This window comes from Lissotriton vulgaris, chromosome 2_1, assembly GCF_964263255.1.
Source record: "Lissotriton vulgaris chromosome 2_1, aLisVul1.2, whole genome shotgun sequence".
Taxonomy (NCBI): domain Eukaryota; kingdom Metazoa; phylum Chordata; class Amphibia; order Caudata; family Salamandridae; genus Lissotriton; species Lissotriton vulgaris.
The window spans coordinates 1017758516-1017774033 of record NC_141687.1 but is presented as its reverse complement, the minus strand read 5'-3'; the positions used below and the strand labels follow the sequence as shown (position 1 = coordinate 1017774033).

Here is a 15518-nt window from a genome sequence, read left to right as displayed (position 1 = left end):
CTTTGCTGCCTGAGGCTTTCTGGTTTCTGTTGCTGTGAAATGCATTTTTGTTCCATCATTGAAAGACTGGCACAACAAGCCCAAATTCCTCCAGAAAATGTAGCTCCGTCACGTCCGCGCAAGTGACGAAAACAAGCTGTAATAGCTATAGAAATGGATGTGTTTCAATGTTGGTAACAATTTTAAAGTGTATTTCTTCCCAAACTAATTTCTGGAGATTGTGCCATTTTCCCATACTGCAGACATTTTGTTGTATTGGGACCCTTCATCTTTAGTAAAATGATCTACACAACACTTAGATGCTAGTATTTGAGTATCAAGTTTAGTTACAGCAAGGTTTTGATTTGCACAGCAGTGTGATGAAACTCAATCTCTGAATAGGTGTTGGCTGTCTTCTAGTCAAGGTAATGATAATGCAATATATCAAGAGCCTAGTTACACCATACGGTGTGTTGCCACGCTAGGGCCTGACCTACCTAAACTGCAGTAACAATACAACAGAGAGCAGATGTTCACCCTAACAAGCTAAGGTGAACTGAACAGCCAAGTTTTAAGTCTGTTCACGAACATTATTTCAGATGATTCCATTATTAGATGGACCGGTTAGGATTTCCAGACATGGACTGCCATATAGGAGAAAGATTGAGCCTCTAGCCTAGCCCTAAAGACACGGGGTACCGACACTGGGTTGGCCTTCGTGGATCTCAGATTGCTTGAAGAAAGATAGGGTTGTATCATTGGGTGCAAATATTTGGGGCCTTGTTGCAAAAACACATGGCTTTGAAAGTAAAGGGAGCCAGTGGAGGGAAGCAAGGGCAGCAGCTATTTATGCTCTTCTGGGAAGATTTAGAACCAAACGTGCTACCAAGGTATACAACATTACAATAATCTAACTGTGAGGTTACCAGGGTGTGTACAATGGTTTTCCTTAACACTGTCGTCAGCAGGTCCAGGTTTTTCAGGGTTCCAAAACTGCTAATCTGATTCTCACAATCTGATTCTGATTCTCACAAGACAATTTGGAGTCGAACCATACACCCAGATTTTTTACTTTGGATTTGGGGGCAGGGCATCAGGCCACTAATCCTAAGTAAGTCCAGATGGAAGGGGATTTACCAGCGATGAGGATCTCTGTTTTATTAGTGTTAAACTTCAGACAACTATTAGCCATTCATGAGGACATTTCCACCAGGCAGGATCTAAACTGCTTTGCTGACTCTTCCCCAGTCTGCGAGAGTGTCACAATGAACTGAGAGTCATCGGCTTGCACCTCTAGTTGCAAAATGTGTCTCTCAATGATCTCTGCTAGGGGGCAGGTGTATATGTTAAACAGGGTAGGGCTTAGAATTGAGCCTTGAGCCCTGAGGTACTCCTTGTGTTAGTGGTAGAGTTTCTGACACAAAAGGTCTTTGGGCAACTTGAAAAGCGCAGTCTTGTAGGAAGGAGGCTAGCCACCATAAAGCACTGCCTCCAACCTGCACTCCTCAAGCCTCTGAATCAGTAGGCTATGGGATACGGTGTTGAAGGCTGCGCTAAGGTCCAGCAATATCAAAGCTGCGGTTTGATCTCCATCTGCTCAAGGTTTCTGTAGATAACAGTAATGCTGACTAAGTGGAGTGTGATGCCCTAAATCCTGATTGCGAAGGATGTAGCATATTGTTGGATTAGATGAAACCAAGAGTTCTTATTAGTTTTTTTCAAGGATTTCGGCAAAGAAGAGTAGGAGTGAGATGGGCCTAAGATTTTCTAGAAGCATAGGCTCAACCGTTAGTTTCTTATGAAGGGGGAGCACAGTGCATGCTTCCATTTCTGTGGAACTTGTCCTAATTAAAATGACATTGAGATCAGCTGTCAAAGAAGAGGGAGAATAGAAATCAGGTCTTGAATCAGGATTCTGGGTTGGGACGGGTCGCGCGGGGATCCTTATTTAATTTGCATAAGGAGTCCTTGTCCCTCATCTAAGGAGGGAGTAGTAAAATGTACAAGACCGCTCTCATCGACCGTATCTTGTATAGTGGCTATTAAGTCACCACAATTCTTAGCCTAAGGTAGAAACATTTCATAAATCTTTGTCATTTTAGTTGCATTAAAGGCAGCAATGTTATTGCAGCTTTCATTGTAAGGTGTTACCATGGCGGAGACGCGTTCCTAAGATGACAGAGAGTTCAGTATGGAAAATAATTCTTTGGATGATTTAATATAACTTTCAATTTTCTGGATATAAAATTCCCTATGAGTGCTTCTAATAAGCTTGTGGTACTGTTTGAGCACTTTTTTATGGTTAGTCCGGCTGGCAAAGCTATAATCTTTCCGCCATAAGCGATGTAGGCGTTTGCATAGTTTATGGCAAAAGCCAGAGTCTCATTATACCAAGGTGAGGAGAGGGAGGCCTGCGGTTGATGCCAGGGAGCAAGGGGAGCTAAGTTATCTAATCCTCCTCTGATCCAGATCTCAATATTAGTATTTGCTAAATCAACTTCTTACCCTAAAACAGTGACAGTGGCTGATAGTGCCTCTAAAAAGGCCTCAGGGTTGATCTTACCCCATTTACCCAACAGTACAATCTCAATTCTGTTGCCCATCAGTCGGTGATATCCACACTTGAGCTGTACAAGTATTCACAGCCTTTTTGTCTTCTGCATGTTATACCTGCCAGTTGATGACATAGATGTAGGAGAGTAGGGTCTGCTTCCCATGGTTACCCCACTTTTTGCTGTGATTCTCTGTTTTTTTGACTTTAGTGTGGCTGTGGGCCTGCCAATCAGACCCACAGCCCAGCTGTTCTCTCTCTAAATTAATACCATGTACTTTAGGTACATACCAGATTGGTTACTGGATCACCCTTGTGAGCCCCCGTATAGTGTACCATAGGTACCCAGGGCATAGGTACACCTGAGGCCTATCAGGGGCTGCAGCATGTATTGTGCCACCCCTGGTTTGCCTTCCAAACTGACACCACAGGTCTGTTCACACAGCCTGGGTAAGGTGTTGTAATCACCCCTTACTTAGATATAGTGTCCCTATATCTACCTATACATATAGACACATATACACCTATAAGTCACTCCAATGGTGAGCCTCGACAATCCTGGAGTTAGAGTGCTTGGTTTTATGTGAGAGGGTGCCTTAGCATGAGCTGAGCCCCTCTGCAGCTTTCGGAACCATCTCCTTATAGCTGTTCTATGATATAGCCACTCCATATACTCTTAAGTGCATTATAATCCTCGCGGTTAATGCTAACTTTGGTTTGGCTCTATCAAAACATGTTGTGTAAGGTGTCAAACACTTTGGAATACTACCCCCCACCTGCCAGTCCTGGCAGTGGGGGTAGCATTCCACCCTTCTAGAGGGAGAAGGCATGTAGTTACTGCTTTACCCGGTTAAAGTTAAACAGAGCCTCAGCATCACAAAATGGATGCTGCTGCCACAGACACAAGTCTGACCTCCTGCTGCTGGACAAAACTCCGGCAAGGGACGCCTGGACAATAGGTTTCCTGTCCAGGGAGGTGCTGACACCTCCCCAGACAGGGTTTTGTGTATTGGGGCAGGGAGGGCTGCATTCAGTGAATGCTTTACAGACACTGCCTTGGGCACACACTGTGCTCCATGCATAGCCCAGTTCAAACCGGTTGCTGGGGCACACAGCTCAAACTCTGGCGCGAAACTGGACAAAGGGAAAGGGGTGTAACCACCCACTTCTCAGGTCCACCTATAGGAGGGACCTAGCCAGGTAGTCCAGCCCCCATCCTTAGTATAAGTATAGGAGCTGTGTCCCTAGGACTTTAGATTACCCTGGACGAATCTTTGAAAGACATGTCCTGGACCTTCGACGTTCCATTCTGACTGGAAGATGGAAGATATCTCCCTTGTAGTCAAGGAGTGAACACCCTGTGCAAACAGGCACCAACAGCAACTTTTTCAGTCTGCACTTTCGAGGCTCCTGCCCGATCACAAAGAATCTGCGACACAGGACCTGGACTTCCAGACTTCTCTGACCCCGACCCACATCCACAGCAAAGCTGAGACACGTGGCGGACACGAGACACGAGGGGGCGGAACTCCTGGACATCCTGCATTTTGCAAGCTGCACTCCTTCAACGAGGTATCTTGAAGTTTTACTTTGGGCTGCTCGAAGCCCCAGCCCCGAGCCCCATTTACACCGAAGCCCAGGCCCCCACACTTTGCGAGTGTTCTGTGGGCCCCGCTTTTGCATTTGAGCTCAACGAGTCTTCCTGGTTCCTAGTACGTTGGCTAGTGAGCCCCCTGAAGACTGCATTTTAAAACTAACTCGCTTTCCTGGTTGCTCAAGGCTTGCTCCAGCTTCCCTGCAAAGGAGAAGCGCCACAGACCTTGCTGGTCTTAAACAGAGCCAATCGTGATATCCTGCGTGGGTTGCGGTTGCCAAGGCTTGTTGGGTCCAATCCCAATACCAACATCGCAGTCTACTAGATCCATCGTGGCACAGCTCCAATCCAGCGCCTGGTCATTGTCGATGCCTCCTGGACCTCGTGGCTTAAGAGACAAGTTCAACTTCTTCATCTGAAATCACCCAACATCGCCTGGTTCCATCCTGGTTCCTTCCTGGTCACTGGCTAGTGACTCAGACTCTGTCCCTTCTGCTTTCAGGTTCTTCAGATCTTCGATCCACCCTTGCATCCACCCAGACACTTTTCCTCTGGTCGCCTGCATAACTTCTTTGCAGCTCTTCATAGAAAACGACGACCAAACCCGACACGAAAAGACACCTATGCACCTGGCTTCCCTGGGTGAGGTAACACGAGTACTTCAGTGCTCCCGTGGGTCTTGACTCTCGAAGTGCCCTGGTTTAAAAGGGTTCCATCCTAGTCCATCCGGAAGTGTCCTTAAATTGTATATTTGTAACTGTACGATCTCCATAGAAAGTCAATGGTAACACGCGTCTGTGTTTAGACACTGCACGCGGCTCCCGTGGGCCTCCTACTTCCTAACCTTTCGCCGATTAGAGTAGCCCCAGCGATTCCACAGGCCCCAGTTCTGCTTTCTAATTTTCTCGTGGTTCTTATACCACTTTCTTAGTATATGCTTTGTGAGGTCCCTAGGGCACAATGTATACTGTGCAACTTATCGTATATTAATTGTGTGACTTGTATTGTATTTTTACCTCTGACCCAGACATCCCGCAAAACGGTTGTCCAGGCACTCATCACGGCACATCTTGATTACGCCAACAGCCTATATACCGGCGCCCCCCATTACCTTATAGACCGATTGCAAATCGTTCAGAACGCGGCAGCAAGGCTTATTGGAAACATTCCTACCCGCAACTCGGTCAGAGCTTATCGGGATGAGCTACATTGGCTTCCCATCGCCCGACGTATTGAGTTCAAAATCCTGATCCTTGCTTTTCGGGCTATTCATGGAGTTGGCCCGGCCTATCTGAGCAAAAGACTCAAGATATCATCTTCAGTAAGACATCTGAGATCAAACAGCCTTCGCTTACTGATTGTTCCCAGATTTAGGCTTACCCGAAGTGGCGGCAGAACGTTCACCGTTACAGCAGCCAAGCACTGGAATAGCCTACCTCTGGACCTTAGGTTCATTGAGTCAGAGCAAATCTTCCGACGCAAACTAAAAACCTGGCTGTTCACCAAATGCTGATTAGGTGTGCCTCCGCAGCCCATGGTTTTTGGATGGTTTTGAACCAGGCAACCCTCTCTAGTGATTAACCTGTACTCTCAGCGCCGGGACACCCCCGCTGGGGGTAGCCGCGCGCTTTATAAGCTTCTTAAATAAATAATACATAATAAATAAATAAATAAAGTGCAGAGGGTTTGTGTTTAGATTAAATACATATATATTTGATATATACCTTGTGTGGTGTCCTTTCATTTGGTACTCAAAGGATTATAATTGGTAAAAACAACTTGCTTAACTCGCCTACTGAAGTCTTAGCCTGATGACTGTTGGCCATTGCTACCCCTAGGATAGCATTGTATAAGGTTGACTTTACAACCACCATCGATAAGGGTTGTTTAGATTGGTGCAAGGTGCCCACTAGAACTAGTGGACATCATATGCCAGGCTAACTTCTCACAATACACACTTAGGTTGTTCAAGTAGTACCTGCCTGTTACTCAGTGTTATGCACACTATATCATTTTGAATTTGTGAACAAAAGGTGGCGCTGAGTTTGTGGAATTGTATTAGTCACTTCGAACTCTTATTCTTGAGAGTGTTGGTCGATTGGAAATGTTATTATTAACATATATGTATTATTTTTATTTTCTTCGTTTTTTGCCTATTTAGACTTTCACAGTAATTTTAACTGTCAATATGCAGAATATAACTCTACTTCATTTTTTTCTGGAACAGCCCAGGTGAACCTGTTGTAAAGTGGAGCAAGTGTAAGAAAATGTGAAGTACTCTCTTCTTTTGCACTGTCTAGATAGAGAAGGACAGGAGACATTACAAGATCTCAGTGCTGACAAAGAAAGACACCTGAATGAGTATGTGATATGCATTTTAAAAGACATTATCTTCTGCGTACTGGCACTGAAATGGAGAGATATACCTTTGGATTAAGAGCATAGGGGCAAGAGGAAATGCTTGAGGTCTACATTACCAGTTTAAGGAAACGTGCATCAGCATATAAATTTGGGGCAGTGGGCAAAGAAAGAATTTTGGATCAATTTGTATTACAATGTTGCAATGTTGAGATAATGGAAGAACTCTGGCTAAAGTATGAGCCCCCTCTAGAAAAGATTATTGTTATTACAAATGTGGATGGAACACATGGTGATTTGTGTTAAAGAATTCAGTTTGGTGAATAATTTGGTATCCAAGTAAACCATGCTGGAAGAAAATGTTACTGTGGTTGAGAAGAATAACGTGTGGGTCGGCGATCGAAAAATTAAGTTTTGAGGAGAAGTTTGGAGATGTCACATGTGTGAGGGCAACATGAAACAGTCCTGCTGACTGCCACCGTGCATATGCCCGAGTCCTACACAACCTGTCGATATCTCCTCTTTCTCTTTAAGAACAGTAGGCCTCATTTTCTTTGTTGTGAGATAAACCAAGGAGCATGGGCACTGGACCTCTCATCCAGCTCATAATCCCCCACCTTCTCTCTATAAGAAGTTTACAGATGGCCATAAAGAGAATGCTATTCATTGCATTGCATTCCATTCGATTCGTAATGCCTGTGGGAGGAAATCTCATTTTGGTAAATGCTGCTATAGTCTCAACATAAAAAAAATATGGCTAAAGAGGTAAAGGAAATTAACCAAGAACCGATTTTTCAAATAGATGAAGTGAGTAACAGTTCACATGGTAGTTGCCCAAGTGAGATAGTGAGAATAAATCAAAGTGATGTGAGGATGAGGTTTGACTCCTGTTCTCATTTGACTATAGTATCTAAAACAACAAATGAGTAATGTGTTGTTAAGTAAATTGGACATAGATGCTGGGGTTCATTGAGATTTTCTTATCAGAATTATGGGTTATATTGTTCCACAGTTGGTTATGCGCAACCATAGCACCTTTGGGAAAGTTTATGTCCTGATTTAGATTTCAGCAAACGAGTTACACCGTCATGATGGTGACGGATATCCCGTCCGCCAAAATGTAAATCCCTTTGAATAATATGGGATTTATAATTTGACAGACAGGATATCCGTCACTGTTGTGACTGAACACCCATCTTCTGCAATCTAAATCAGGCCCTATGTCTGATAGGTTGGCCTCATTAAAGATGACTAAGGGTAAAACTTGATCCCATTGCCAATCCACATGTACTGAGATCTCTCACCATTGCTCTGGCTTTGAACAAGAATTTAGTAAATTGTTTGATGATCATTTAGGTTGCCTGACAGGATACAAACTTCATATCAGAATAAAGAGAGATGCTATTCTACTGATAGCTAAAGTGACTCATTCCCTTACGCATGCAAGACAATGTGAACAAAGAATTGCCAAAGTTGTTGATTTAGAGGTAATTGAAACTGTTGAAAACACAAGGTGGTTAGCTCCTATTGCAGATGCTAAAAAATCTATTGGAGATGTATACATTTGTACTTTGATGTAATCAACTTGAACTATATGGGGATACACAGGAATTAACAATGTTTATCTTGCCCATAGGAGCTTTTAAATGCAAAAGAATGCCTTTTGGACTCAATTCTGCTGCTTCTGTTCATCAAAGGGTTGATGTCAAATTTATTTCATGGATGTATGTTGCTATCAAGATGACCCTCTTATTTTTTGTGAAAATAAGGATTGCCATGAGTTCAGGGTTCTTGCTGTGTTGAACAAACTGTTGGAGGCAGGTCTGACCTTAAGAAATGACAAGTACAGGTTGTGGCATCTGAGGCTAACTATCTTGGACATCACATTTCTGGACCAGGAGTAACACCTATGAAGGATCTAGTTGACACCATCATTAATTTGAAAGAACCATGCAACAAGGAGAGTTGGATTCTTTCTTTGGAATGGTGAAATATTATAATACATTTATCAAAGGGTATGTGAAGAAGTATGTTTCTTTAATGATGTTGTTGAACAAGACAGTGGAATTTCAATGGAATGAAGAGTGTTTAAGAGATTGGGTTGCTCTTAAGGATGATCTGATGTGACTCATAATTTACAAGCTTTTGTACCTGGTGATTAGACTACTGGAGCCACAGATTCTAGTTTGAAGAGCCTGGGCACTGTTCTAATGCAGAGGAGAGAAGGTGAGGAACAATTGATAACTTGTGCTTCTCGCCGTTTAAAGGGTGCAGAAGTAAATCACTCAGTAATCGAGAGGGAGGCTTTGGCCATTTTTTTGGCTTTGAAAACTTTTTGGAATCTGGTGTGGGATATGTCCAGGTAAGGCTTGCATGGATCATAAACCTCTGAAAGAAGTTTTAATGTGGAAATGATTAGACTTTATTTCCTCAAAAATAAGAAGATGTGTTATCTCTTTGCACAATTTAAATTTTACAGTTGAATATTTACCTAGGAATAAAAAACAGCCCACTGATTGTTTGTCTCATTTAGTTGAACCTGTGAAAGAGGATATAGAGTTTGACAATGGCCATGATGAAGTAGTTTAAAAAGAAATAAGTGTGTGTCAAGTAACTAAAGGAATGACAACAGAGGATGAATGCAGTTCAGAGTTGAGAAATGATAAAGAGTTAAGTAATATTGTGTTTTGGTTAGAAGAGGGAATTTCTACACCCTTGGTAAGTTGTGGTCTTTGGTGAAGGATGAACTTGCTGTAATAATGGAATGCTATTGAGGGGTGCCAGATGTATTCCTCCCCAATCTCTCAGATGCAGAGTTATTTCAATGGCTCATGAAGGTCATATTGGATTAATAACAACAAAAGAGAGGTTAAGATCCAATTTCCGGTATCCTGAAATGAACAATGAGTCTGAACGTACAGTTCAGGAGTGCATTGAATGGAATAATACTGACTAAATATTATTATGTCTCATGTTCTACTGAGTCATCCATAGTAGGACCTTTGAAAGGTGAACATCGTACACGTTTTCTTATATTTTTGCTAGATCTATATTTTAGAAGGGTTGAGGTGACTTGTATAAGTGATATTTCTTTATCAAGTATTTTGCATTTCGTAAGGGAAGTTTTCAAGAGAGAAGGTTTTGCTAATTCTATACTTTCTGACACTGGACTTTAACTTTGTTCAACTAAATTTGAGTAGTTCAATAAAGAATGTGGTGTTTTCACAAGAACATTTATATTTATCACCCAGAAACTAATGCTGCTATGGAAAGGTTGAACCAAACTTTAAAAGAAAATGTTCAACTTGAGAGAGCTAATGGAATAGATTTGAGGGGGGTGCATTGCAAGAAAGACTCAAAGCTTTCAGAATGACTCCACATTATTCTACTGGTAACATTGTTTTTGAACTTTTCGGGGTAGATCTCTAACTACTTTTCTCTGTCCAACTTGGATGGTTTTTGGAATAAATGTCTGAAATATAATGGACTGATTCAGTGGAGGGAAAAAGAAATTGCTCTTCAAGAGAAGAGTAAGGGCCTAATTCAGACTTTGGCGGTGTGGGAGTGGGCCGCCTTGCCATTGCCTGCTCCCACACCGCCAAAGCCGTACTGACACCACCCAGCAGATTACAAGTTTCATTGTGTCTGTCGGCCGGTGCACTGGTGGTCCCACAGCAGTGCCCTTTAAAAATAGACTGGAATGGGAGCGCCAAAGGCCATTCCTGCACCTCCTGCACTGTGCAGTCCATGCCGTGCAGGAATGGGGGTGAATGCGCACAGGGGAGCATTACATGTGCCTTCCTGCCGGCATCCAATAGCCCAAAAGAAATAGGAGGCCCTGTAGGGTCCCCTTAGTTTCCTCACTGCTCCAGTTTTCATGGCTGCCTCACCGCCATGAAAACCGTGGCGGTGAGGAAACTCCTAATATGCTTAGTGGTGCTGCAGTGGCAACCCCAGCATATTAGCGTCTCTCACCTATGCAAACCGCCACAGGATCCCTGATCCCCGGTGTTGTAATCAGTCCGTGAGTGCTATTATGATGAAAGGAAGTGCGTGAAAAGCATTGTGGTAAAGAAGGGTGATTTGGTCAAAATCAGAGCGCCTGATTGTTAGCAATGATTGAAGTTCACAAAAGTACATAAGGTTATTAAGTTATTCAAGAATGCCATAAAAACAGAGGATAGAAGGGGGTTGCCATTTGAATCTGGTTGTGGTTGTCAAACTGAAGTCAAGTGCTGTTATGTCACGGCTATGATCATAATAAAATTCACAAAAATGATACACTTGTTATTCCTGATTATGTGAGAAACAAAAATGATGGACAGAGAAGGAGTCTCAGAATACACAAACATCCAAGCTATCTGGAAGATTTTGCCAATAAGTGAGTTATGTATCAACCATTGTTTCAGCCTCTTCTTTTGTATCAATTTGCAATTTTATATGAAATTAGGAATATGGAGTGGCACTCACTGTTTAGCTCCATTTGTAGTCTTTTATAGTTTTATAAGGTTTAATATGATTAGTTTATCTATTTGTTTATATCATTTCGGTTTCTTTATTGCTTTTTATAAGTTATAGGCTTACACTGATCTTTGTTTGCATTTTGTCGTCAACAGAACAGGTATCTCTTTGTTATTATGTACAGAGGGAGAAGTGTTGTTTCTACACTTGTTGATGAACGCTTGTGCTTCTTTGTGGCAGTTCCTGTAGGTATTTGCTAGAGCTTTAGAATGTCATGCCTAGACTGTTGAAAATTAATGGCAATGATTCAAATGTCAGTTGGAGCAAATTACTCTATATGATCTTGCCAAAAGGGTACCAAGAATGACTTCCATTCGACTTTCATCTCTAAATAACCCTGAGTTACCAGATAGTAAAACTACGGATCTGTCTATGAATGTCCTACCCTTAAACAGAAATGTGTTCAAGATCTCAGAATAGGCTTTAAAAGTGTTAGAACATATTCATTACTTAAAATAAAGTTTCATTAGTTGTTATTTTAAGTTAGCATAGCTACGCCTTAAGTGGACATGACTGGGCTCCGGCAAATGGGAAATAAATACTGTTACCTTTTCTATGTTTAAAAGGCCTGTTGGTGATCTTTTGCATACACTGAAAAAAACTGAATTACAATCTATTTTGTAGTGCTGTGTTGAAATTAAATATAATTTCTTTTGTATCTTTCCAAAGTGCTGTGTCCTAAATGTACACACCCTTGCAACAAACCAAGGATTTTTCCTCTTTCCTGATTATTGGTATGCCGTATTATGATAGTGGCAGTCAGACCCACAGATGTTGGATGCAACACTACTGCCTCCACCAGAGTCATAGTTCCTGACGGTGCAGCGGTCAGATGTGAGTCCCAGAAATGCTGCTGTGCCGAGGCAGGCAGTGCCATCAGGATTGCAATATCCTTTTCCGAAGGCGGGAACCTCACCATGAAAAGGTTGTTGAAACGGATTGGGGGCCCCAAACAGCCCCCTGCCATTGTAGGCCATTGTAAGTGGTCCCCGGGACACAAGTAGCGCCCCCACTTACCTCCATGCACCATGTGCCATGCACAACATGGTGCATGGCACACAGCCCATGGACGTGCAGGAGGTGCTGCAAAGTGGTACCATGTGCTGTGGCCCTTTTCCAAGGTTGCAGCATGCCCTTCCCGGCGGTCAAATCAAAATACAGTGGTCAGATCAATGCATGCTTGTCTGGTGGTCTTTCGACTGCCACAATAGCAGCCATCACTCTGACTGCCTGACATTTTAAAGAGGATCTTAGTGCCATTCTTTTTCTTTTAGATTAAGATTTTGAATTAAATATTCATTCTGAAGGCATTTCTATCAGTGTTATGGTTAATGCATCACATCTGTATTAAAATCTCTTGGCTGTTGTTTTTAATTCCTCATTTCTGAGCCATATCATGAGTGTGCTTTTCATTGTCAGAGCTTTTTGCCTATTTACCAGTGGCTGACTTCATGTCGATCCTCCTACCGATTTTGCAATTAGATATTTTAGATGGCTTTTTCTTGCTTTCTACTGAGCAGTCCCCATGTTAGACGGTCATTTCCCTTTATACTTAAACCTTTTTCTCTTGATATATGAACTATATTGATGTTGATTTGAACTGATGAACTATCTTTTTCCTTCTGTAATGTTTCTTAATTTTGAATAAACCTTTACAGTTCTGACTTTAAATATTGACTTGCAAAGGTTTTCTGATTTGTCTTGTGCCTTTGCCCTCTGGCACCAGGCACGGGCCGTGCCGGGCGTTACACTGGGGCGGTGATGTCAGGCAGGGGAGGGCCAGGGTGGGGGGGGGATGTAAAATACAGGATAAGGACCATTAGAGGTAAGTATTGAAAAAACATTTAAAAAACAAATTTCATTGCCCACTCTGCATCACATTTGGCGATGCAGAGTGGGCAACAAAATTATTATTATTTTTTTTATCCCGAATTTTACATCCCCCCACCCTGACCCTCCCCTGCCTGACATCACCTCCCCAGTGTAACGCCCGGCACGGCCCGTGCCTGTTTGGGACTCACACAGCCCCAAACATGAGTATCAGCCCTTTGAATGTATTGGTGCAAAACACTGACAAAGCCAGCCTATTAATTAGGTCATAATCTTTTGAAAAGTCACATAGAAATAATTTCACTCAAATTCTACTACATTACATTGTTAGCCATTGTAACTGTTCTTTGAATCAATACCCTCACTCTTCGAATATAATCGAATCACTCATTAACATTTATATTGACAAATACACAATGTTTGGAAGCGAAGGAGGCAAAAGACACTGATCCTTTGAACCGCACTGATTTCAAGATTTCACTGTTTTTCTGTGGACTTGATTGAACATCCTCCTTCACTGTCAATATGTCTGAAAGGCTGACTGTTTGTCTAATTAATTTAAATTGTCCACCACCGCTTTGCTACCATGGACCCAGTAACAACTCAAATTACCTTAAAACAAAGAACAGTTGATGAGCTATAATGACCCGCTAAGCTTATTGGTGATGAGAAAAGTGAGTGCAAAGGGCCCCACATACATTGCCTTACTATTGGCAATGCCACTTCACTTTCTGCACTAACAACAGGCATGTCTCTGAAATCAAACTCTAAATTTGCTTCTCTACATTGTACCCATTGCCATAATTACACTTAATAACAATTGGTGAACCACATCATCAGAAGCTGAAACAACAGCCCATGGAGTACAGTATACAGAATAAAATAATTCAGTATATTCTTTCAACAAAATATTTTAAATGTATTTCCGATAATCCAATTTGATCTTACCTGAAGCACTCTTGTCATGAAAACAGAAGAGCCCATAAGAATGAAAATCATGAGACCTGTAACCCGTTGTTCCCGAATTCCAAGAAATTTTGGTTGTTCTCCTGGTGCAGAACACTCAGATTCCAACTTCAGACTATTTACATGGGTGATGGAGAGCACAGTGGCAGCAACAAACCATGGTAAGCCCATGATGGAACACACTCCAAGCATTAGTGCAACCATCAACAGATCAAGGTGATAGCCACATCCTTTCTGTACAGACAAGATAAGACAAAGAGACGCAAAGTATCAACAAACTATTCTTAGTAAATTCACAGTGCAATTTTATCTTCAAAATGTTATTATCTAAGTTTGTAAAAATCTGCACCACTGACGTTGTAATCAGGCCCTAAGTCCTAATTTAGATTTGGGAAGGGATCACAAAGCATTGCTGTCTGGCACTATTTTGTGTCCTTAGTGATACCTTAAAGCAAAGTTTTCTTTGATTTACCTATTATTCTCTCATGCTATTTGCTGCCTCCATAGTTTTCCATGGTAGTGGGATGCAGTACCAATGATTACCACGTTTGGCACTTGAAATATTCCAAGGCTTAGCTGAAGTACATTCATGCCTGTTTTGTAACTATTGGAGCAGTAATAGAATTGCAAGAGAAGTTTGTGAATAGCATGTGTAATACTTGTTTGTGGAAGGTGTTTGCATTGGCCTGTGCCTCCCTAAACTCCTACTTCAATGTTCTTTACCTCACTCATTTTCTAGTAATCAGTCCTCCTTTTTAGTCACTCTCCCTAGTGCCTCCCTCATCTATTACAAACATATTTACCTACTTGTGTCTAGATCTCTTCACACTTGTCAGAAAAAATAGTAGTAAAGGCTTAAATGTCAAGGAGAGGTTTGTGAATTTCAATTTGCAGCAAGTTAATTGTCCTACTGGAGTAGTACTATACATACTCCAAACACAGTTTTAACATTTTAAGTTAAAACTAATAAAGTGAAAGTGATACTGTAAACTGATACTGTTCATTAGATATCTCCCTATAAATACATTCCGCTTGAATCTTGATAAAAATGAGGTGTATACTCTGGATTTTTATTGTAAATTGTTTTATCAACAATGCAGAGTTCAAGGGCTGCAATCTACTGCAAAGGTGTTCCATCATAATATTGATTCAAGACAATAACATAATGTCTATAATATTTCAGTATACAGAATACTGTGAGACATAATATTGATGATAAGAATTTCCTAAATTTGCAAAACAGATTGCTATTTATAATGTTTACTTTAGTCTCATATACAAAGTTTTTTGTTGTTTATTTAGTTTAGTTTTTATTTGTAATGTTTTTTGAAGTTATGTTTATTAGTGTATTTTTTGCCTTATTTTAAGTTTTCTATCTATTCGTTTTTGATTTTGTAAATATTATAATATGTACTTCTGTTAAAATATATTATTAATTTATTTTTGCTTGGTTGTATTGATATTTATTGTTTTTATTTGTAATTAACTACTGTGTTTATATGGGAATAAGGTGGCCAGAGGTTTTAAAAGACAGGGCCTATTTAAGATCGTGGTCGGACGAGCATGCGACCGCCATTGTATCAGGATGGAGACTGCCGACATGTAGTTGGCAGCTCCACCCGCCTTACGACAATGCGAACGCCATGAAGACAATTGGAAACATGCCTTTTTCAATTGGGGCTTGTGCTACAGGCCGGAAAAGGGCCTGAGCACAAGCCA

General features: G+C 41.5%; 1 protein-coding gene across 5 annotated transcripts in view; it reads right to left on the bottom strand.

The window, feature by feature from the left end:
* The window catches only part of SLC4A10 (solute carrier family 4 member 10), a 1035540-nt gene that overhangs the window by 104646 nt on the left and 915376 nt on the right, over positions 1-15518 (bottom strand). For all 5 annotated transcript variants that reach the window (XM_086956614.1, XM_086956617.1, XM_086956615.1 and 2 more), the window contains exon 19: positions 13782-14033. In XM_086956614.1, the coding sequence (XP_086812740.1) occupies positions 13782-14033 (252 nt within the window). The remainder of the gene's footprint in view (positions 1-13781; positions 14034-15518) is intronic.